Source organism: Cervus canadensis, chromosome 1 (assembly GCF_019320065.1).
Source record: "Cervus canadensis isolate Bull #8, Minnesota chromosome 1, ASM1932006v1, whole genome shotgun sequence".
Lineage (NCBI taxonomy): Eukaryota > Metazoa > Chordata > Mammalia > Artiodactyla > Cervidae > Cervus > Cervus canadensis.
This window is the reverse complement of record NC_057386.1, coordinates 1525115-1547322: the sequence shown is the minus strand read 5'-3', so window position 1 is coordinate 1547322 and position 22208 is coordinate 1525115. Positions and strand designations below refer to the sequence as shown.

At 54.3% G+C, this 22208-nt stretch overlaps 1 protein-coding gene and 2 long non-coding RNA genes across 12 annotated transcripts in view; 1 reads left to right on the top strand and 2 right to left on the bottom strand.

Annotated features, from left to right (window-relative positions):
* ARSG (arylsulfatase G) overlaps window positions 1-22208 on the bottom strand; it is a 99819-nt gene that overhangs the window by 26511 nt on the left and 51100 nt on the right. For 8 of the 10 annotated variants that reach the window (XM_043446177.1, XM_043446013.1, XM_043446093.1 and 5 more), the window contains exons 3-7: window positions 8150-8337; window positions 5690-5779; window positions 5232-5279; window positions 4136-4247; window positions 2485-2622 (exon numbers count right to left, since the gene is read on the bottom strand). In XM_043446177.1, coding sequence (XP_043302112.1) covers window positions 2485-2622; window positions 4136-4247; window positions 5232-5279; window positions 5690-5779; window positions 8150-8337 — 576 coding nt within the window. The remainder of the gene's footprint in view (window positions 1-2484; window positions 2623-4135; window positions 4248-5231; window positions 5280-5689; window positions 5780-8149; window positions 8338-22208) is intronic. The other 2 variants (XM_043445859.1, XM_043446185.1) reach the window with 1 other exon arrangement.
* Window positions 5721-7489, top strand: LOC122427370. The gene is made up of 3 exons (XR_006265410.1): window positions 5721-5827; window positions 6895-7043; window positions 7359-7489. It is a non-coding gene; the product is annotated as an uncharacterized LOC122427370 (long non-coding RNA).
* LOC122427322 lies at window positions 17513-21587 on the bottom strand. Its single transcript, XR_006265395.1, has 2 exons — window positions 18284-21587; window positions 17513-17960 (listed from the first exon to the last, which is right to left on the bottom strand). It is a non-coding gene; the product is annotated as an uncharacterized LOC122427322 (long non-coding RNA).

Below are 22208 nucleotides of genomic sequence, written 5' to 3'. Positions count from 1 at the left end.
GGCTGGGGGTGGAGAAGGAGGACTGGGATTTGGGGTTTAGCAGATACAAATTATTATAAGTAGGTGGATAAACAAGAAGGTCCTGCTGGAGAGCTGTGACTATACGGTTCCGTATGACTATAGGGAACTGTAGTCAATATCCTGTGATAAACTAGAATGGAAAGGAATATAAAAAAGAATGTATAATGGAGTCACTTTGCTATACAGTAAAAATTAACACAACACTGTAAATTAACTATGCTTTCATTTAAAAACAACAAAAGAAAAGAATCAGCCTTCAGCATTCCTGCTAGGTCAGGAATCTAAGGAAAAATGTTCAAAGTCCTGGGGTGAGACCCTTGCTGAGCGCGGGCAGGAAACCACAGTCCAGGGACCCCCCAGTGGTTTTGACAAACAAGTCCAGGTGGGGTCGGGGGTCACGGAGGAGAAAGGAACACAGATGGGGCCTCGTGTGTGCTGACTCTTCAGAAACCACGGGCGACCTGGCAGGTCAAGTCCTACAGAGACCAGGTGCCTGAGGGTTACTCTCCACCAAGTTAAAAGCCAACAGGATTCATGTGACTTTTCACTCAATAACGAATTAATAAACTCACAAATTCTTCGCCTCTTTCCTACAACAAAGAGTTTGTTCGCTGACGTGCTTGCCTTTCAACTGGTCAGTTAACTGGTTTGAACAGCACCACTTCCTCTTCGGGGCATCCGTCAACCCCCAGCTAGCTGCTACTCCCGCAAACCCCGCCAGGAGCACGGAGGCCCCACTGCGAACGTGGCAGGGGACAGGCCCTGCCAGCCACGGACTGGGTGCCCGCCCCAGGGCACCGTGAAGCCAAGACAGCCCCCAGTGAGAGAAGGGGCTTTTCCCTCTTCAAACCAGCTGTCTGGAAGATACAGAAACAAGCAGACCAGGGAAAAGGCCTGAAAAACTCGTAAGATGCCACCTCTAAAGCCTAAGGCGCTGCCCTCAGAATCTGGGTCTAGAGCAGGTCGTGTGATCAAGTGGAAATGAATACTGGCCCCAAAAAACACCCAGGGTCTAATTCCTGGAATCTCTGTTACCTTGTATGACCAAGGGCACTTTGTAGATGCAATGAAGCTAAGGGTCTTGACATCAGAGGCTTTTCTTGGACGGTCTTAGTAGACCCTAAGTGTGAACGTGTTAGTCGCTTCGGTCGTGTCTGACTCTTTGCGACCCCATGGACTGCAGCCTGCCAGGCTCCTCTGTCCATGGGATTCTCCAGGCAAGAACACTGGAGTGGGCGGCCATTCCCTTCTCCAGGGGATCGTCCTGATGCAGGGATCGAAACCAGGTCTCTCTCATTGCAGGCAGATTTTTTATTGTCTAAGCCACCAGAGAAGCCCAGTAGACCCTAAACGTAATCACAAATGTCCTCTAAGGGGGAGGCAGGGGGAGGCTCTTGACTACAGAAGAATAAGGGCAAGAAGACCACAGGAGCAGAGAGCAGAGTGAAGTGGCCAGGGAGCTCCCTGGTGGCCCAGTGGTCAGCACGCCACACTTCCACTGCCCAGGGTCCATCCCTAGTCGGGGAACTAAGACCTTGCAAGCCCTTGGTGTGGCCAAAAAAACAAAATGATGGAACTACAGCCAAGAAATGTCAACAGTCACCAGAAGTTGGGAGACACAAGAAACGATTCTCGGGACTTCCCGGTGGTCCAGGGGCAAAGACTCCACCCTCCCAATGCAGGGGGCCCAGGTTCAATCCCTGGTCAGGGAGCTAGATCCCACACTGCAACTAAGCCTGGCACAGCCAAAAAAATAAATGAATATTTTTTAATAAAAGAAAAAGAAACGATTCTCCCTGGAGACTTGAGAAGGAAACAGTCCTGCTGATATCTGGACTTGAGCCCCCATGAGACGCATTTCAGACGTCTGGTCTCCAGATCTGTAGGAGAATAAACTGCTGTTGTTTCAGCCAATAGGTTGGGGGTAAGTTTGTGATAGCAGAGAATGTGCCCTGCCAACTAAGGAGCCCAAGAAACACTCTGAACGCACGGAAGACAGTGGATGGGCCCCGGCCTCGAGAGGGGGACACGCTGCAGAGAGGACACATGACCATGACTAGGGCGTGCTCTGAGCAGGACCCCAGGAATGGACCTGCACCTACAGCCCTGGGAACCCAGGCCTGGAGCCCAAAGACAGGCTGTTTTCCAGCTTTATTTGTTGCAGTTCAGTTGCTCAGTCGGGTCCAACTCTTTGCAACCCCAGCACACCAGCCTTCCCTGTCCTTCACCAACTCCCAGAGTCTTCTCAAACTCATTTCCACTGAGTCGGTGACGCCATCCAAGCATCTCATCCTCTGTTGCCCCCTTCTCCTCCTGCCCGCAGTCTTTCCCAGCATCAGGGTCTTTTCCAAGGAGCATCTCTTCCAGGAGACATACGTGCATCTTTGTTGGGCAACAGAACTCTGCCACGGCTCTGAGCCCAGCTGGGCCAGGGGACACGGGGGTGGGCACAGGGCTCCTCACCTCGCCTGCCGAATGAACTGGGTGGCCTTCTCGGCGTACTTCTGTGCAAGGGCGCTCAAGTTCACGGGCTGCTCCACGATGTTGAGGTTTTCGTACAGAGGAAGGGCCACGTCAGAGTAGCAGTCCCGCTCAAGGTTCCTGTGTGGAAACCACAGATGGTAGAACACTCATTCCCACGACCCGGTAGTCATGGAGTCGGACAAAACGCCGTGATGCGGCGATTCGCATAAACACACAACAGCAAGCAGCCTGGCCCCGGTGGTTCTCCGGCCCCCCGCTTCCTCTGAGTGTGAGGCCGATACGGTACCTCCTTCCACTGCCTTCCAGCAGACATGTGCGCTCCTTGGGCAGGCCCGGCCGCTGAATGAGGCTCCCAATGACTTTTTTGAGCTAGGGTGCTATTATTCCTATTTTGCTGGGAGAGAAACTGAGGTCTAAACAAACTGAGATACTCAAGTAGAGTCCCAGAGCCAATCAGTAGCCTTGACTTTTCCCATTGACCCCACCCTCCCAACTCAGGTGGACCCGGGGGGACTCTCCAGTTCCCCGTCACGGCCCCACTGTGACCCGGGCCACGAGGTAAGCGCCGTCCCTGGACAATCAGGAGAAACAGTTGCCTCAGTCCGTGGTCACACGGACGACAGATCAGCACGCAGGGACTTAGATGGTAACAGTGTCTCAATAAATGGCCGTTATTACACTAACTACTGCGTTATTAGTAAGCCATCTGAGACTCACTTGCCCCAAGCAGCCCAGAGGCCTGCAAACCTTGCAAATAACCGCGGTGCACGCTCTGACCAAGCAGAGCACCGGCTTTATCACCTGATTACGGTATATCGCCTTTTTCTGATAGGAAACGTATTGCGTGCTGATTACAGAATATTGGAAAAATACAATGAGAGAAAAAAAATGAAAACTTCTTAATGGCACAACCGGCCTGAATGAACCATGGTCGCCATTCTGGCGTATTTCCTTTGGGGCTATTAGAGGTGTAAATACAGACGCAGTTCAGATCCGTGTTGATGATTTGTTTCCTGCTTTTTTCACTTACTATTCTATTGTGAGCACTTCCCCATTTCACTGAACACGTTTTGAAAGCATCCTGTTGAGTGTCTGCGCGGCATTCCGACGCTGGGACGCCGCCTCACTGCGGGCGGGGCTGGGGCCCGCCGGGAGCCTGAGCACTCTTCCTGTCTCCCTCCTCCCGTCCCCTGGCGGGATAGGTGCGTGGTCCAGGACAAGAGAGGGGAGGCCACCCGCGTGAGACCTGGTAGCAACCCATCCCCCAACTGAGCTCAACAGTCCAAGGAAACTGGAAAATTCCAATTAAAAAAGTGCTGTCCCCTCATCTCCACAGAAAGTGTTCTTGCCTGCCACGCACATAATGCATAAGATTTGCACTAAAGGTACGCGACCTTTCTTTTTTTTTTTTTTTGGTTCAATCTTTTTTTTTTCCATTTATTTTTATTAGTTGGAGGCTAATTACAATATTGTAGTGGTTTTGCCATACATTGACATGAATCAGCCATCGCGACCTTTCTTTGCTGAGATTACTGGTCCTCCGAGGCCTCTCTGTCTCCTCTGGATGGACCACACCCCCGGGACTTCCCCTTGCTCTGACGCCCAGAGCCGACACCTTGGCCAGAATTACCTGGATGGTCTGTCGCCCCGGGGACACGCCGGGCACGGGGGGTGGTTGTAGCCAGGGGTGTCAGTGCAGCCCATGTCGTGGCTGTAGGGGACCCCGAAGTAGTAGTCAAAGCCTGGAACAGAAGCGCCGGTTAGACTGCGGGCCTGCGGTCTTACACCCAGGACAGAGATTTAATTTTCCGTGATTTAATTCTGCAGTGTTATGAATGTGTAATTAAAAGAGGATTTGATGAATATCCCTCGGTAAGTATGCAAGGAAAACACGTTGCTGGCTCCCGGCCGGCCGCAAGACTAGATTTGCAAAACATCTTGTGATTAGAGTTAACCCGAAGGGGAAGGAAGCGGGGAGAATTCCTGGACTCCTACCGTGCCCAACGCTGTCCTGGACACAGCAGGAAATATCTGGGGCAAATCTATTCCCTGCACGACACTTTGAAGGACAAAAGAAGACATTCTGCCCTCAAGAAACTTCCCATCTGAAGAGGAGATAAGAAATAGAGATTTAGCTTGAAGAGCAAGCTTCTCAGGAAGCCAACAAGAGACATCAGAGGAGGAAGGCACCCCAGGATGCTGGGGGGGTGCGGGGCTGGGGTTGAGATGGAAATTTCAAACTGCTTCTCAAAATAGCTGGCGTCTCAGCTGGATGCTGAGGGCTGGCAGGATTGGACTTGGGACAGGGGAGGACGTGAGGGTCAAAGTGAGACCTGAAAACCCCGAGTTGACTTTTTTCTGAGACCCCTCCACTCACCCCACGCCTTCTGCAGCACAAGCTTCAGTGTGATGTTTTCATCACACCCACCAGTCCCTGCTTCAGTGAACCCCTCAGACAATCTGACCTCTCACCACACGGGACCTCACGGGGGCCACTGTTCCCCGACACGGGAGAACGGGGTCAAGGAAAATGCTGATGGCCTCGCAATGAGGGGGCCCCGAGGGGAGACAGAGGGGGGCCAGGACGAGGGGCAGTCCCGGGTGCCCCAGACCCCCCAAGTGACCCTGTGAACGAGGATGTCCTGACTCAGGAGAGAGGCGGCCCAGGATCTTTTCACACAGACACCTCTGTTCCCCAGGCAACCGGTCCCCCGGAGAATCCTTACCACGGAAGCTGGGGTGGTAAGAGCCATGGTGCCCAAGATGCCACTTCCCTGCAGGAGACAAGAGAGGGGCTCTCAGAGGAGTCCCGAGGGCCCAGCCCGCCCTGGCGCTGAGCGCACGCTGGGGTCCCCGTGGGCTTTGCCCCTCCCTGACGACATGCAGAGAGGCTGCACGCTGGCCCACCCCCAGCCTGGCTCTCGGGGTGGAGGAGTCGTCCCCAGGGAGACAGAAAGCGAGCCAGGATGACTCAGGGCTCACACGGGAAATGGCCCAGGGAAGGGGAAGACGGGTTACCAGGAGCCCAGAGGAGTGAGCAGGCTGAGCTTCTGCCCCCAGTGAGGGTGGAGAGCCCAGGGCAGCACCCCCCCATCATGGGCCGCTCTGCCCCCCGAGCTGGGGACCTTGCCAAGGACCGGGGAGCAGGTGCAGCGCCCACGTGGCCCCAGAGATGCGCTCGCACCTGGTTTCATCACCTTCCTCCCTGGCCAGCAGCAGCCGCCTGCAGAGGCTGAGCGAGGGGCCGGGGGCCCGCCCCCAGCGGCCCTGCAGCCTGCCGGCAGATAGGAAAAGTCAGCCGCACCGCTCGGCGCTCCCGCCTGTGAGCGTGCTGGGAGGGGCTGGGGGGGGGGGGCGGGGGGCGGACGCGTGGCAAGCCCAGGACTCGCTGCCCTGCCCGCCCTGCTGTGGCGAACCCAGGCGGCGAGGCGACGAAGAGAAGGTGCAGTGCGGAGACAGAAAGAGCAGAGTGTGAAGCAGCATGAAGGGTGGAAATGAACAGGCAACTGCAGGAGTCTGGCCCAGTACATGCTCTCACGTGGCCGCCATGAAATGCTTCCGACCCATCTTCCTTAGACGAATGCATGCAGCCCAAATAAAGACCTGCTGCCTCTACAGAAAGTGTGTATGAGCCGGGGTGGGGGCAGTGCTCCGGGAGTCCCTTCTAGCAACTGGTCTAAAGGTTTGGGGGAAATTATGTAATAAGAAGTTAAGGGAAGTGGATTAAGCATTACATGGACTACTTAGGTTCAGTATGATGTGGAAATATAGACACAGTACAATTTTAAAATTCTTTCTAAAATGATAGTAAATATGTAAAATTACACCACCAGGAAATGTAAAATAATAGGAAGGGCAGAAAAGTAGGACAGAGAGGTAGGTATACAACTAGGGGAAAACAGATCAAGGTTAGAAGCAAACAGGGGCTTCCCTGGTGGTCCAGTGGCTAAGACTCTGAGCTCCCAATGCAGGGGGCTCAAGGTCGATCCCTGGTCAGGGAACCAAGATGTCACAGGCCACAGCTAAGAGTCTGCATGCCACAACTAAAGATCTTGCATGCTGCAACTAAGACCCCACACAGGCAAAAAAAAAAAGTAAAAAGATCATAAGCAAGGAGAGAGTGGTGTCAGCGGACTCGATATTCCTTCTGCAGGCTTTTAATTTTCCCTGTAAGTGTGCTTCTGGGGAAAGTCATAGTCTCAACAAGGAGATATATGCTTTGGTATCTTGTCCCAGAAAAAAACAGAAGAAGGGATAGTGAGCGGTGAATAGTTGATCTGTAATCAGTTGCCTTCTTGGGGTTGAAAGGCATGAAGAGGGAGGGGCAAGTGCAATCCAATCCAGCTTGAGAAGAACCCACCCCACCCCCACCCCCCACCCCCGTCTTAGGGTCAGCGAGCCCAGGGACCAAAGCTCCTCCTCCGGCTGAGAGTCACGCGGATGCAAGGACCCACTCCCGAGGATGCTCAGCCCACACTGACAGTCTCACCAGGATCCAGGCCTCCAGGCGTGGAGACAAGGGGCCAAAAGGAGAGCAGGTTAGGACCTTAAGTCCCACCTCCTGCGGACTGGGGCTCATCCTCAGGGACAGTGAAGACCCCCACTCTAGTCTGATGGCCTGAAGCATGTGTCAGGCTCCTTGACCCAGAGCGGGGGTCGAGCTGACACACAGAAACGCCTGCTTCCTGCAGGCCCCAAGGACATCCCCGCGGGACCCTCGTTGCCACACCACTGTGCGGAGGAGGGGAGGGCGGTGGGAATCCTGCGGGACCCACTCTCGGAGAGTTAGGAGAAAAAGCAGAGGCGTTAACACATGATATTTGTTTTTCTCTTTCTGACTTCACTCTGTACAGAGAAGAAATGGAGACGCAGAGATGGAGAGCCGACTGGTGTCCACAGCAGGGGAGGGAGGCGGGGGATGACTGAGAGGCCAGCATGGACACACACACACGCCACGTGTGACAGAGCCAGTGGGAAGCCGCCCTGCAGCTCAGGAACTCAGCTCCTGCCCTGACGACCCCGAGGGGCGGGATGGGGGTGGGGGAGGCTCAAGAGGGAGGGGGTATCTGTATAATTGTGACTGACTCCAGTCCATGTACAGCAGAGGCCTCCACAGCATTGTAAAGCAATTGTCCTCCAATTAAAAAAAAAAGCGCAGGTAGACTGAGGATGCCCCTGGGATGCTGGGTCGCCTTGGCCGCTGTAGGAAGGGCGGGAGGAGCTAGTTCTGTAGGTGGTTTAGTCCACTGTTGTGCTCAGCCGCTAACTCGTGTACGACTTTTTGCAACCCCGTGGACTGTAGCCCACCAGGCTCCTCTGTCCATGCGATTCTCCAGGCAAGAACACTGGAGAGGGTTCCCCTTTCCTCCTCCATGGGATCCACCTGACCCAGGGATCAAACCCCAACCTCCTGGGTCTCCTGCACTGGCAGGGGGGTTTTTACCACTAGCACCACCTGGGAAGCCCTAGTCTGCTGTTAGGTCTTTCCAATTACTGATACTGAGAGCTGAAAGCATTTCTAGTTTCCACAGCAAGAAATGAACACACAAGTGGACTCGAGCAGAAGAGATGGCTCTGCAGACGAAGGAAGCAGCCACCACAGCAGCGCAGGGGACGGGGGTCCAGGCGGCGGAGGTCATGTTACCAATCATCCCCGTGACGTAGCCAGCCCCCCGCAGCACTTCGGCCAAGGTGGTCTCGTTGAGTGGAAGGCCCCCCACGGACGTGACTGCAAAGTTGTGAGTGACTCCGTTGCGGAGGCCCAGCCGGCCAGTGAGCAGGGCCGCCCGGGAGGGTGAGCAGGTGGAGGCCGCCGCGTGGAAATCCACGAACCTGGGGGAGAGGAGAGTGATGGGGGGTTCCAGACATAAACAACAGCAGTCACCTGGGGCCCAGTGCTGGGGAGGAGCACCAAGATATCCAGGTGTGGGGCAGGTAAATGATAAACCTAGACAGCATATTAAGGAGCAGAGACATCACTTTGCCAACAAAGGAAGGTCTGTCTAGTCAAGGCTATGGTTTTTCCAATAGTCACGTATGGATGTGAGAGTTGGACCATAAAGAAAGCTGAGCTATGAAGAACTGATGCTTTCAAACTGTGGTGTTGGAGAAAACTCTTGAGAGTCCCTTGGACTGCAAGGAGATCAAACCAGTCAATCCTAAAGGAAATCAACCCTGAATATTCATTGGAAGGACTGACACTGAAGCTGAAGCTCCAATACTTTGGCCACCTGATGTGAAGAGCTGACTCCTTGGAAAAAGACTCTGATGCTGGGAAAGATTGAAGGCGGGAGGAGAAGGGGGAAATGGAGGATGGGATGGTTGGATGGCATCACCAACTCAATGGACATGAATTTGAGCAAGCTCCAGGAGACAGCGGAGGACAAAGGAGCCTGGGGTAATGCAGTGCACAGGGTCGCAAAGAGTGGGGCACGACTTAGCAACTGAACAACAACAGCAACGAAGAAAATGAAGCCCGCTGGTGTTTTCCTGCTGGTCCAGGGGTTAAGATTCCTTAACTTCCATTGCAAGCAACATGGTTTCAATCCCTGGTTGGGGAACTAAGACTCTACAAGCCTTGCAACGTGACCCACCCGAAAAAGAAAATGAAGCCCACAGAGATAACGCAACTAATCCAAGGTCACATAGCTAACTGAACTAGATTTAATCCAACATATTCAATGGACTGCATATCCCCTTTATCTGCAGATTATATATTTTGAATTCACCTACTCAAAGTACCTATAACCCCAAAATCAATACTCATGGCTCTCACACGCCAAGCAAGTATCCTCCTTGTCACAGGCAATTCAGTGCCATGGTTTTTCAACGGTTTTCTTTCTGTTGATGATTTTACTGCTTAAAACAATCCCAAGCTCAATACTCAAGGTCTGGCCAGCATGTCGAAGCTTGAGAAGGCTGTGATGGGCGTTACGGAGAAGATGCATGTGTCAGACAAGCTTCATTCACAGTAAGCATGGTGCTGTTGACCTTCAGTTCAATGTCAATGAATCAAATATGTATTAAATAAGTCACCCAGTCATGTCCGACTCTCTGCAATCTCATGGACTATAGCCTTCATGGAGAAAGAGCCAGGCTCCTCTGTCCATGGGATTCTCCAGGCAAGAATACTGGAGTTGGTTGCCCTGCCCTTTATCAGGGGGTCTTCCCGACCCAGGGATCAAACCCGGGTCTCCTGCACTGCAGGCAGACTCTTCACCATCTGGGTCACCAGGGAAGCTGAGCCACCAGGGAAGCAGGTGGCTCAGATGGCAAAGAATCTGCCTGCAGTGCAGGAGACCCGGGTTCAATCCCTGGGTGGGGAAGAACCCCTGAAGGAGGGCATGGTAACCCACTCCAGTATTCTTGCCTGGAGAATCCCGCGGACAGAGGAGACTGGTGGGCTCCATGGGGTCAAAAAGAGTCAGATACGACTGAATGACTTTGACGCGCATATTAAATGAGATGTCTTTAAACAGAAACACAGGTAAAACCAGGTTCTGTACCGATGAGGTGATGAAAGTGTTGTCTGCCATGTGAGAAACTAAGTACCCCAAGGCTGCCTGGATGGTCATAGCTGCTGCGGTCCACGGCGCCAGCTGAGGTCATCGGCGTCTAAACATCACGCTTTCGAGCAAGGCCACCTGGACCTCCCAGCCCAGCCGTCTGCCTGCTGAATCTCCCCAGAGTGGCCTCAGTCAACCCAAGGCGGAAAAGAACTGCCCACTCAAGAGATGCCTGGATGTCTGACCCCTGGCATCACGAGCTACAGTCAAGTGGTGGCTGTCGCGAGCCGCTGACTTTGGGGACGGCCTGTGACTCAGCAGGTCAGCACCAGGGCAGAGACGGCGGGACAGCGGCCCTCCCCCTCCGGCCCCCAGCCCGGCACATGGTGGGCACCACCCAGCGCGCGCAGAGTGGGCGATGTCCCCGCCCTCTCTGCTCCTGTGAACACGGTGAGTCTTGCTAAAGAGACCAGGCCTCGGCCCTGGAAGATGGGGGAATTCCCGGACACCAGATTTCACGGGGGCCGAGAAGGAGCAGCAGCCCCCGGGGGCAGAGACGTGCCCCGTGAGGCCCCAGCTGCGCCGTCTGGAAGCACGGGCCTGGGCCTGCGCCCATGCTCTTCAAGCAGGCGGGCGATGCCTCCACCTGACGGAGTGAGGGCAGGGGCGCCCACATCGTGGGGTCCGTGTGTGCCGGGTGCGGCTGCGCTCTGCTCCCGGGGAGTCCGGGGCCCCGGCTCTGCCTTCACACCCAGCCAGCACTTCCTCCTAACCCTCCATCCCTTGTGGTTGGAAGAAGCCTCCCTGCCCTCCCTGGACCGCTGGGCTCCCAGCTGGTTCCCAGGGACCAGCTTCTCTCAGAGCATCGCCACCTGCCCGCGGGTCGTGGCTGGACCTGCTCGGGACACCCACAGCCACCGGGAAGCGGGGAGGTGAGGAGGGGCATCCTCTAGACCTTCAGAGGGGGCGAGGCCCTGCCAGCACCTTCACCCCTAGCTTCCAGCCTCCTGAACCACAAGACAAGGCACTGCTGGTGTTTTAAGCCACTCAGTTTGCGGGGCTTGGTTACCGCGGCTCCTGGCAACGAACACACCACGCCACAGATCCCCAAAGATCCCCCAACAGGACAGGGTCCTGGAGCACCTCCCAGCCCCGCCTCTGCCATCCCCCACCGCAGGCATCTTGCCGGCCGACACCTCCCTAGCTGGAGCTCAGCCTGCACACCCGGACTCTTCCCACCCTTCCCAGTTCTGACCTAATCTTCAAAGCCTACCACTGTCACAAAGGCCAGTGAGAGTCGCTCAGTCGTGTCCCACTCTTTGGGACCCCATGGACACCAGGCTCCTCTGTCCATGGGATTCTCCAGGCAAGAACACTGGAGTGGGTTGCCAGTCCCTTCTCCAGGGGACCTTCCCAACCCAGGAATCGAACCCACATCTCCTGCGCTGGTAGGCAGATTCTTCACCACTGAGCCACCAGGGAAGCCCTTGCCTCAGAAGCTCTTCTTCCCCAGAAGGATGATCCTGACTTTGACTTCTGGGCTTGTGAAGCTTCCTCGCGCCTGAAGGCAGACAATCGTCTGACAGCAGGAGGGCACTTGCTATCGGGGGTTCCCTGGGGCGTGCACTCCTGCTCCCTGCCCCCACACACACCCACCCAGACTCGGGCCCAGCAGAGCTGCGTAGACCCCTCCCTAGTGGTTGGGCCACGACCCATGACCCGAGCATGGCGATTCAGAACCCAAACCCGGAATCTTCTCTTTTCCTTTTTTTCCCAAACTTTTTCTCTTAATATAGCTTTGTTCAGACATAATATTCTCTTTGTATATGTTTTATTTATTTACTTTGGGCACTGCGGGGTCTTCATTGCTGCACCAGCTTTTTCTCTAGCTGCAGTGGGAGGGCTTCTCCCTGGGCGGCTCCTCTTGTGGAGCACAGACTCTAGGGCGCACGGGCTTCAGTAATTTTGCTCCTGGGATGGAGAGCTCACACTCAGTAGTTGGGGCGCACAGGCTGAGTTGCTCCAAAGCATGTGGGATCTTCCTGGACCAGGGATCGAACCCGTGTCTCCTGCATCAGCAGGTGGATTCTTTACCACTGAGCCACCAGGAAAGCCCCCCAAACCTGGAATTTTCCGACCCAGAGAGAGAGGAATAGCTCTTTCTCCCCCCGAGTCTCCAGCTACAGTGACGTAAACCCAGGAGGGCGGGGCCTCAGCACCCACCGCAGCCGGCAGCCTGAAATAGTGGCCTAACCGGCCCAGAAGGCCAGACCACAGAGGGGGTCTGTCCAGAGTCGGGTTCACGAGCCGCAGCGGCGCCCCTTCCGGGCTGGGGCTGCGGGAGTGCCGGCTGTCACGCGGCGACGAGCCGGGGGCGGGGCCTGGAGAGCAGCTCGTGACAGCAGGAGGTCGGTCACCGCCCTCAGGCCGCACGAGGTTCCGACTCAGAGGTGGGTAATTGCAGCAAGCGCTCCTCAAAAATGGGCCATGTAAGCCGAGACTAGGGTGTAAATATGCAGCCTGTTCTCCTCGTCTCTGAGTCTGTTTTTCAGATAGGGCCATTTGTGCCATGTTTCAGATTCCACGTGTGTGTGTGTGCGTGTGCGTGTATAAGTGTGCGCGTGCGCGTGATGTGAGCATGTGTGCGCGCGTGTGCCTGTGCATGTTCGTGTGTGTGCGTGTGCACGCGCATGTGCTTACGTGTGCGCGTGTGTGCGTGTGCATGTGTGTGCGCACGTGCACGTGTGTGTGTGTGCGCGCGCTAAGTCGTGTCCGGCTTGTCAACTAATGTTGGTTCCCAGTCGCGTTCGGCTCTGCTCGACCCCGTGGACCATAACTCACCAGGCTTCTGTCCGTGGGATTCTCCAGGCAAGAATACTGGAGTGGGTAGCCAGTCATTCCCTTCTCCAAGGGGTCTTCCCCCCCCAGGAATCAAGCCCAGGTCTCCTGCATTGCAGGAAGATTCTTTATCGTCTGAGCCACCAGGGAAGCCCAGTTAAAAAATAATAATAATCCACTGACTTGATGTATGTTTGCCTTATGACTCTAGGAAGAGCCTCCAATGGGACGCCCCTGGTGGCCAAGTGGTTAAGACTCCAAGCTTCCAATGCAGGGGCTCGCGTTCAGTCCCTGGTTGGGGAAGTAAGATCCCCCATGCCAAAAAAACACATAGCTACCATTTATCAAGTGGCTACTACCCTAATCGTATCACATACATCATTTCAAATCATCAGAATTCCATTTTACAGATAAGAAGAGTAAAGCAGAGAGTGTGAGCAACCTTCCCAAGACCATGCCGCTGGCAGGAACACGGACGCATCTTGCTCTGTCCAGTCCCTGTTTTGTGTCAAAGACCAGTCCCTGGAGCCTCCTTGGTGGTCCAGTGGCTAAGACTCTGCACTCCCAGTGCAGGGGCCAGGGTATCGATCCCCGGTCAGGGAACCAAGATCCCACACCGCAACCAAGACCCAGCGCAGTCAAATAAATACATAAATAAAAATAAACATTACAGAGAAATTAAATAAATAAACAAGCCTGGACATGGGAGGGAGGCTCTGGAGGGAGGGGGCATATGTATAACCAATGGCTGATTCATGCTGACGTTTGGAGAAATCAACACAACATTGTAAAGCAATTATCCTCCAATTAAAAATGAACAAATTTTTAAAAATTAAAAAAAAAAAGACTGGAGATCCCTACACTTGGGAAAGGACAGAGCTAGAATTTGCACCGAGGCCTGTCCAAACCCCAAATCCCACATTCTTCCCATGTCCCCTTCCACCAGCGAGAAGCCCAGCAGCTGAGCTGGTCCACAGAAGGGATAGCCCTAAAACCACCCAAACATCAGTCATTGGTCTGAGCTGGTCCACAGAAGGGGCGGCCCTAAAACCACCCAAACACCAGTCACTGGTCTGGGACTCACCCCCGCTGCTGCCCACCCTGACGGCCTGACTCACAGCCACACACACCACCTGACTGACACCCGAACGCCCATTTCCCAGCTGACATCCAAGGACAGGCAGAGGAACCAGAGTGTGAGCAGGGCCGGTGCGTCTTCTCCCTGCACACAATCAGAATCCCACGCCCGCCTGGAGGAGCGCGGAGCTAATGAGCTCAGAGAGTTCATGTGGCCACAGAGAAAGTCCTCGTTCGCTAAACCGAGGCTACCCAGGCTGCTCCGTGGTAAAGAATCCGCCTGCCAATGCAGGAGACTTGGGTTCAGTCCCTGGGCCGGGAAGATCCCCTGGAGAAGGAAATGGCAACCCTCTCCAGTATTCTCGCCTGGAGAATCCCATGGACAGAGGAGCCTGGCGGGCTACAGTCCACGGGGTCGCAAAGAGTCGGACGTGACTGAGCGACTAAGCGCACAAGAAAAGGAAGAGTTTTTTCTCTGCTCTGAGTGAAGACACAGTGAGAAGGTGGCCGTCTACCAGCCCGGAAGAGGGGCCTCACCAGAACCTGACCCAGCTGGCACCCGGATCTTGGACGTCCTGGCTTCTGGAGCTGTGAGAAATAAATGTCTGTTGTTTAAGCCACCCATTTGGTTGCATTTGTTACAGCAGCCCCAACTGGCGGATACATCCAGGCAGTGCCCAAAACACTTGTCCTGGGTTGATGCCACTGTGCTTGCCTGGTTTTACCTACCAACCGTGCTGAGAGTGGTCTCTCACTGAATACGCCCATACCATCCTCTTGGAAACGCCACCGCAGAATCCTGCGGAAGGATGTCACCCTGCGGGTCTTCCCTGGGGGTCCAGGGCTAAGGCTCTGAGCTTCCATGCAGGGCTCCGGGGTTCCATCTCTGGTCAGGGAATGAGACCCCACATTTCTTCATTCCCCACTCAGTCCTGTCTGACTCTTTGTGACCCCATGGACCAGAGCCCGCCAGGCTCCTCTGTCCATGGGATTCTCCAGGCAGGAATACTGGAGTGGGTTGCCATTTCCTCCTCCAGGGGATCTTCCCGACCCAGGGATCGAACCTGTGTCCCCTGCATGGCAGCTGACTCTTTACCACTAGCACCACCGGGGAAGCTCCCTCAAGAGGTCACTAGATCCCACATGCCACGATGAGAACATCTTGATTGCATTCTGCAACGAAGACCCAGAGCAACCAAATAAATAAATAAATAAGTGAATATTTATTTTTAAAAAAAAAGGAACTCTGAGTTCCTCCCCGGACTGTAGGTTCTATGAAGACGGGGCTTCAAGGGGTCACTGCAGCCCCAAGCAGAGTGCCTCAGGGTGATGGGGCTGCTCCAGCAAAATGAACAAAACTTGAAGAGAGAGGCCCCGGTCATTTGATTTGAAAAAGCATGTTAGTCCATTTTCCACATAATCGCTTAAGCGGATGCTTTTAGGGTTCAATTCCTTCCCCACTGAGAGCTAAAGTTCATAGCTTAACTCTCAGCAACAACCTTATGTCCTTGATTTCCAAGTCTTTGGAAAGCCCTGGCCGTACCTCCCCCCACCCCCCACACAAAAAACGCCTGCCAACACCCCACGCAGCCCAGCGCACTGACCTCCAGGTCACCTCCCCCCTCCCAGCCTCCGTCTCCGTTTGGCAGGGACTAATTAATAAGCAATAAAATGGTCTTGCTCTTTGGAAAGCGTCCTTTGTTTTTTCCCAACTCTTTCTGGGCAGGCTTGGGCCAGTTCACCGACAGGGGTCCTAATTAAAGCCTGAATCGACATGGTAAAGGGAAGCTAGAAATACAGAGCCAGACGTTACAGCAGCCCGTGAAGAGGAAAATCAACGCAAATTAAGACACAGCCAGACAGAAACCAAAGCAACTCGCCATTGCATCAATTACTCATATTAGAATCGGGGAACGTGAGCGCAGGAAACGTGGCCTCGAAAGCCCCGGAGATACAACATCTCGAAGTGAAGCGTGTCCAGCCTTCATTTACAAGGAATTTTAAACAGAGGACGAGCCCTGCTCTTTCAACTCTCTAAATGGCTGTGTGACTGGAATAAAAGCTATCTGGGCTCCATTCATAATTTAAAGGCGTGGAGGTGGAAACAGGCTTTAACGACCATCTGCGTGCAGAGCGGCCTCTGAGTGTGGAGGGACAGAGGTGGGTGGGGGACCTAGGAAAGGGCAGCAGCAGGACGTCAGCGGACGCGGTCAGCTCAGCCGCTGCGTTGCTGCTGTTTAGTGAGAAGGGTGCTAGCTGGGGCCACTGAGCAGCCAGGGGCGGAGAGTTCCTGGGCGGTCCAGAGGCTGGGCTCTGTGCTTCTCTTTCAGGGGCAGGGGTCCAATCCTGACTGGGGAACTAAGATCCCACAAGGTGCGTGCCGACAACAGGAAAATAAAAATTAAAATGAGAGGAAACATGTTGGCAAGCAACATAGCCCACTTGGTCGTGATCTGCTTGTATCCTATCCATCTTCATGGCGCGGCGTACCCTCATTCCACCCACCCCTCCATCCACCCACCCCTCGCCGCGCCTCGCCTATCCACCCACCCCTCCATCCACCCACCCCTCCTCTATCTGTCCTCCTCCATCCACCCACCCCTCCATCCTACCCACCCCTCCATCCCTCCCTCCACCATCCATCCACCCCTCCATCCCCCTCACCTCCACCACCCACCCCCCATCCCATCCACCCCTTTCCTATCCTCACTACTCATCCATCCATCCATCCATCCATCCACTCATCCATCCATCCACCCATCCATCCACCCACCCCTCCATCCCTCCATCCATCCACTCATCCATCCATTCACCCACCCACTCATCCATCCATCTGTCCACCCAATCATCCATCCATCTACCCCTCCATCCACCCACACCTCCATCCACCCACCCCTCCAACACACACATACACAATCCACCCACCCCTCCATCCATCCCACCTCACCCATCTATCATACCTAATCCTTATCCACCATCCATTCCATCAACGCATCCATCCACCCACCCTCCATCCCTCCATCCATGCCACTCATCCAGTCCATTACCCACCCACTCAATCCATCCATCAGTGCCACCCAATCATCCACTCCATCCCTCCCTCCATCCACCCACCCCTCCATCTACCCACCCCTCCATCCCTCCCTCCATCCACCCACCCAACCCTCCATCCATCCACCCCTCCATCCCTCCCTCCATCCACCCACCCCTCCATCCACCCACCCCTCCATCCATCCATCCACCCACCCCTCCATCCATCCATCCATCCACCCCTCCACCCATCGACTCATCCATCCACCCTTCCATCCATCGACTCATCCATCCACCCCTCCACCCATCCACTCACCCATCCATTAACTCACCCATCCATCCATCACTCCTACTCTTACTCTTTTCCAAAAGACGTCCCTGGCAGCTGAGCTTGGTACGCCCCTTGGCAAGTCTCCCATCCCCTCCACACTCTCGCAGTGGACACCCACCAGGTACTTGACAACAAGATGGGCATACAATTTATGGCCCTGAATGTGATCCATTTTGGCAAATGTTCCATGTAAGTTTGAGAAAGATGTATGTTTTGCTGTTGTTGGATAATAGCAAAACATACATTTCTACAGTTGATAGAAATAACTTTTCTGAAGCTTCAAAAATTTAAAAAAAAAAAAAAAAAGACGGGCACACAAGCATCGCAGGGCCTCCCAGACGGGACACGTCTGCCAGCGGCCACCGTCACACGCTGAGCTGTCCTGCAGGCGCACCCCTGCCCTCCCAGTCACCGGTGTGGGCCACGCCGGTGAGCTGGAATAGTCCATCCCAAACATGGTGGGTGACTTCAGGGCTCAGAGCCCTCAGATACCTGCAGGGAGGCCCTGCAGCAGCTGCTCCACCCACAGGCCCTCCATCCAGCCTGCACACTCACTCTGGTGCCGTCCTCAACCATGAGATTGCCAGCCAGACCCAGCAGAGCGCGGGCTGTGTATCGTCTGGATGGATCCTCAGCACCGAGGACAGTGATGCTGGGGGCGGAGCCGGGGAGGCCTGTATGCATATTTGTAGAGAGAAGGGGCATCTGTCAATGCTGGGTCTCCGCTCTTGCTTTTCCCGCCACCTCCCCTTGCTAGCTAATTCCTACTCATCTTTACAGTCCTAACCAATAAGCTCCAGGGAGTCCCTCCCAGCTCCCCTCTGGAGAAGTGGCCTTTCTTTCCTGTGGTCCTACAGCTGTGTCCTTCACGTGCTTCTTGCCCTGGGCCTTTATTGTTTGAAAGGTGAGCAGCCCAGCTCGACCTTGCTCATTTGTGCCTGTGATGATGTACCAGTGATATGCTAATTCTGCCCCCCCAGAATGTCAATCTGATTACATCCAACTCAGGTGATAAGAGCCTCAGGGGTGGGAGATGCTTCTGGAGTTCCTGCTCTTCCTTCTGCATCCTAAAGGCTGCTTTTCCTGTCTTGATTTTCCACCAGACTGTAAAACTCTCTTAAGGGCAGAGCTGGCCGGAGCCTCCCAGTGTGACTCATGATGTGCCCTTAGCAGAGACTCGCTGTTGAACGGCTACAGCCCACTGCGCTGGCTGGTGAACGGTTCAGTTCCTCTTCTCTGAGACCGGCTGTCGCCACGATCAGCGTGTCCCTGCATGTCCCTGTCTGCTACACAAGGATAGACCCAGTCTTCACCTTGTCCCAGGGGACAGGTAGGCATCACACGAGGTTTATGCCTATTTGACGCACTGCCCCAAGGACAAAGACGCAAAGCCCCATCCCTCGATGCTGAGGATTTACAAAGGGAAGACAGAATGGGACGTCCCAGAGCAAACAGCTCAGAGTTAAAGGTGACGCTCACAGGAGGAGAGGCTTTCTCCCTAAGGAGGGTCCCCCACCCTGAACCTGGATTACTGAATTATAGGGTCAGGGGCGGAGTAGAGAAGGCCGGAAGGGGATGCCCTGGTGGGGGAGGGTCTTTCTCTGGCTGATATAAGTCTCCTTCAGAAAGTTCTTCCTGCCCTCGCTCTTGGGCATCTATCAGACTTCACTCTCCTGCAGCTTCCAGCACCTCCCCAGGTCCTACAAAACCCCCAAAGCAGCAGAATGGCTGAGACAGTCCTGAGAGGCGGCAGCACACATGCAGTTTTGCAAAAAGCCAGTTCTGAAAAGAGAAGTCACAGCCGGCTTCGGACCGAAGTGGAAACCGCGCGCCTCAGACGGAGGCTTGAACCCACTGGCTGGGGCACAGGCCAAAGCCCAGCCTGGGACTTGAACACACCTGGTCTCAGGATTCATGAAGTCTGGGCTCCTGATGTCTCATGGCAGGAAGAATTCAGCGAGAGACAAAGGGATAGGTAAGAAGTGGGTTTATTTAGAGAGAAACTCAGTCCACAGACAGTGAGGGCCGTGGAGAAGGTGACTGTGGCTCCAGGGGAGGGGGCTGTGGTATTTATAGAGGTGGGTAATTTCACAGGCTAATCAGTGGGAGGGACAGGCCGGCTATTTTGGGGAAGGGGTGGGGACTTCCAGGAAGGGCCACCGCCCACTTGGTGACCTTCTGTGGTTAGCTCTGAAACTGTCATGGCGCCCCTGGGTGTGTCACGGAGCCCTGTGTTACAGTGAGCGTGCATGGAGGCGCAAGAGCTGGTGGACGCCAACTGGTCTGCCATCTTGGGCCCATCTGCTTCTCATCAGCTGATGTCCTGTCCTCGGGCTGTGTCATTCTTCTAAAGGTTGTGCCCTGCCCCCTTCTCTCCTGTTTCAAACTGACAGCTCAGTTCATTCCTCACCAGGGCCGTTTTCAGAAACAGCCTCAAGCTCCTGGGGGCCTCTGACCTTGCAGGGGTGACCGCTGATCTCAGATCCTAAGTCACCACCTAGAACTCTCAGAGCAGCAGGGACTCACCTCAAATTAAATTAAGGGCAGAGAAGGCACCAAACGAGGAAGAAGAGAACTGTGCATAGTTAACAGATTACAAGTTAACTTACAGAAGCAAACATATTTACAAAGTACTGTCACCTAAACCCCTATGTTCATTGCAGCATTATTTACAACAATGAAGATAGGGAAGCAACCTGAGTGTCCATTGATAGACTAAAGAAGATGCGGTATATACACACAGGGGAATATTACTCAGCCACAAAAAAGAATGAAATTTTACCATTTGCAGCTACATGGATGGATATTATACTTAGTGAAGTAAGTCAGACAGAAAAAGACAATTACTGTATGATTTCACTTATATGTGGATTGCAAAACAGAAAACAAACGAACCAAGACAACGAAGTAGAGAACAAACATGCCGCTGCCCGTGGGGAGAAGGAATGAGGGAACGGGCAGGGAAATTAACAGGGACATAGTCCCAGTTTCAAAATAAATGAGTCATGGGAATGAAATGCACAGCGTGAACACTACAGTCACTGATTCTGCAGAACCTCTGCACGGTGGCAGACGACCGCTGAGATGGTATCTGGGCATGCACAGAAGCAGCCAATCGCTGCCTTGTGCACCAAGAAATATCAGTCTTGTACCCGTGCAGGAAAGCCTTTCCACGCCCCCCATTTCTTGTTTGTAGAAAATAGGCTTCACTCAGCCCCAGGACCTTCCCCGAGTCCTGAACGTGTCACTGTCAGTCGCTCAGCCGTGTCTGACTCTTTGTGACCCCATGGCCTACAGCTCACCAGGCTCCTCTGTCCATGGAATTCTCCAGGGAAGAATGCTGGAGTGGGCATCCATTCCCTTCTCCAGGGGATCGTCCCAACACAGGGCTCGAACCTGGGTCTCCTGAATTGCAGGCAGATTCTTTACCGTCTGACGCACCAGGGAAGCCCCTAAGTTCTGAAGTCAGATTCAAATAGCTGCTAATCAGGGAAGCGGGGGACCTGCATGGACCATAGATTGAAAAAGAAATGAACGGGGGCCTCCCTGGCGGTCAAGTGGTTAGGACTCCAGGCTCGCACTGGAGGGGTTCCATCCCTGGTGGGGAACTAAGAGCCGCAAGCCTCAAAGTGAGGCCAAACAGAAGACAATGGCTGACGACTAAACCACGGCTCTCAGCCGCCCCTTCCACCTGCGCAGCACGCAAGTCCTTTGCCAGCTTCAAACGGAGGAAAAGGACCAGGATTCCAATCCCCACCCCCTCAACAGCTGCCTTCCCTCTTCCCGGCAAAGCCGGCCCAGGCCTTGAAGGACACTCTTGGCAAACTCCCCTCTCCCACCAGCCCTTGACGAGAAGGCTCTCGACGGGAGGATGTTGACTCCGCCACTCACTAACTCTGTGCCAGTTGTTTGACCTTGAGCCCTCACCTGTGGACCAAGTGCAGCCTCAGGTCGTAGCAGGAACCGAACGGGGCGACGCCCGGGACCTGTGCCTGGCAAGCACTCGGGACAGGCTAGTTACTATCATGGCAGGTGCTGGTCGGGCACGCGCGGTCCACACAGATTCCCCAGGGACTGCCCCGGGTCTGCTCTCCTCCACAGTTCTCTCTTAGACTGCTCAACATGCAGAGGAGCCAATGCATATGGACAATTCAAACGTATACTGTTTCTAAAAGCAAAAACCACAGCTAACCTATCTCCACTTGCTGTTGCTGTTTAGTCGCTCAGCATATCGGATTCTTTGGGACCCCGTGAACTGTAGCCCACCAGGCTCCTCTGTCCATGGGATTCTCCAGGCAAGAATACTGGAGCAGGCAGACATTCCTTTCACCAGGGGGTCTTCCCCATCCCGGGACTGAGCCCGAGTCTCCTGCATCGGCATGCAGACTCCTTACCCGAGCCACCAGTGAAGTCCATGTGCTTACACTGTGGGCTGTGTGCTCAGTCGCTCAGCGAGTCTGACTCTTTTCGATCCCATGGACTGTGGCCCGCCAGGCTGCTCTGTCCATGGGATTCTCCAGGCAAGAATGCTGGAGTGGGTTGCCGTGCCCTTCTCCAGGGGATCTTCCCAACCCAGGGATCGAACTGAGGTCTCCTGCATTGCAGGCAGATTCTTTACCAGCTGAGCCACCATTTTACATATACATATCTATTCTTTTTTCGGTTAACTTTACTGAAGTAGAGATGATTTACAAGGTTCTATTAATTTCTGCTGTAAACAGCGACTCAGTCACACACGCTCTTCTTCATGTTCTTCCCACGACAGCTTCTCACAGGATCCTGCAGGCAGTTCCTTGTGCTCTGCAGCAGAGCCCGGTTTATCCACTAGCCCCCGTTCCTCACCTTCCTTTCTCAGATCCTTTCTCAGATTCTTTCCCATTATAGGTTATTACAAGATACTGACTAATTCTCTGTGCTATACG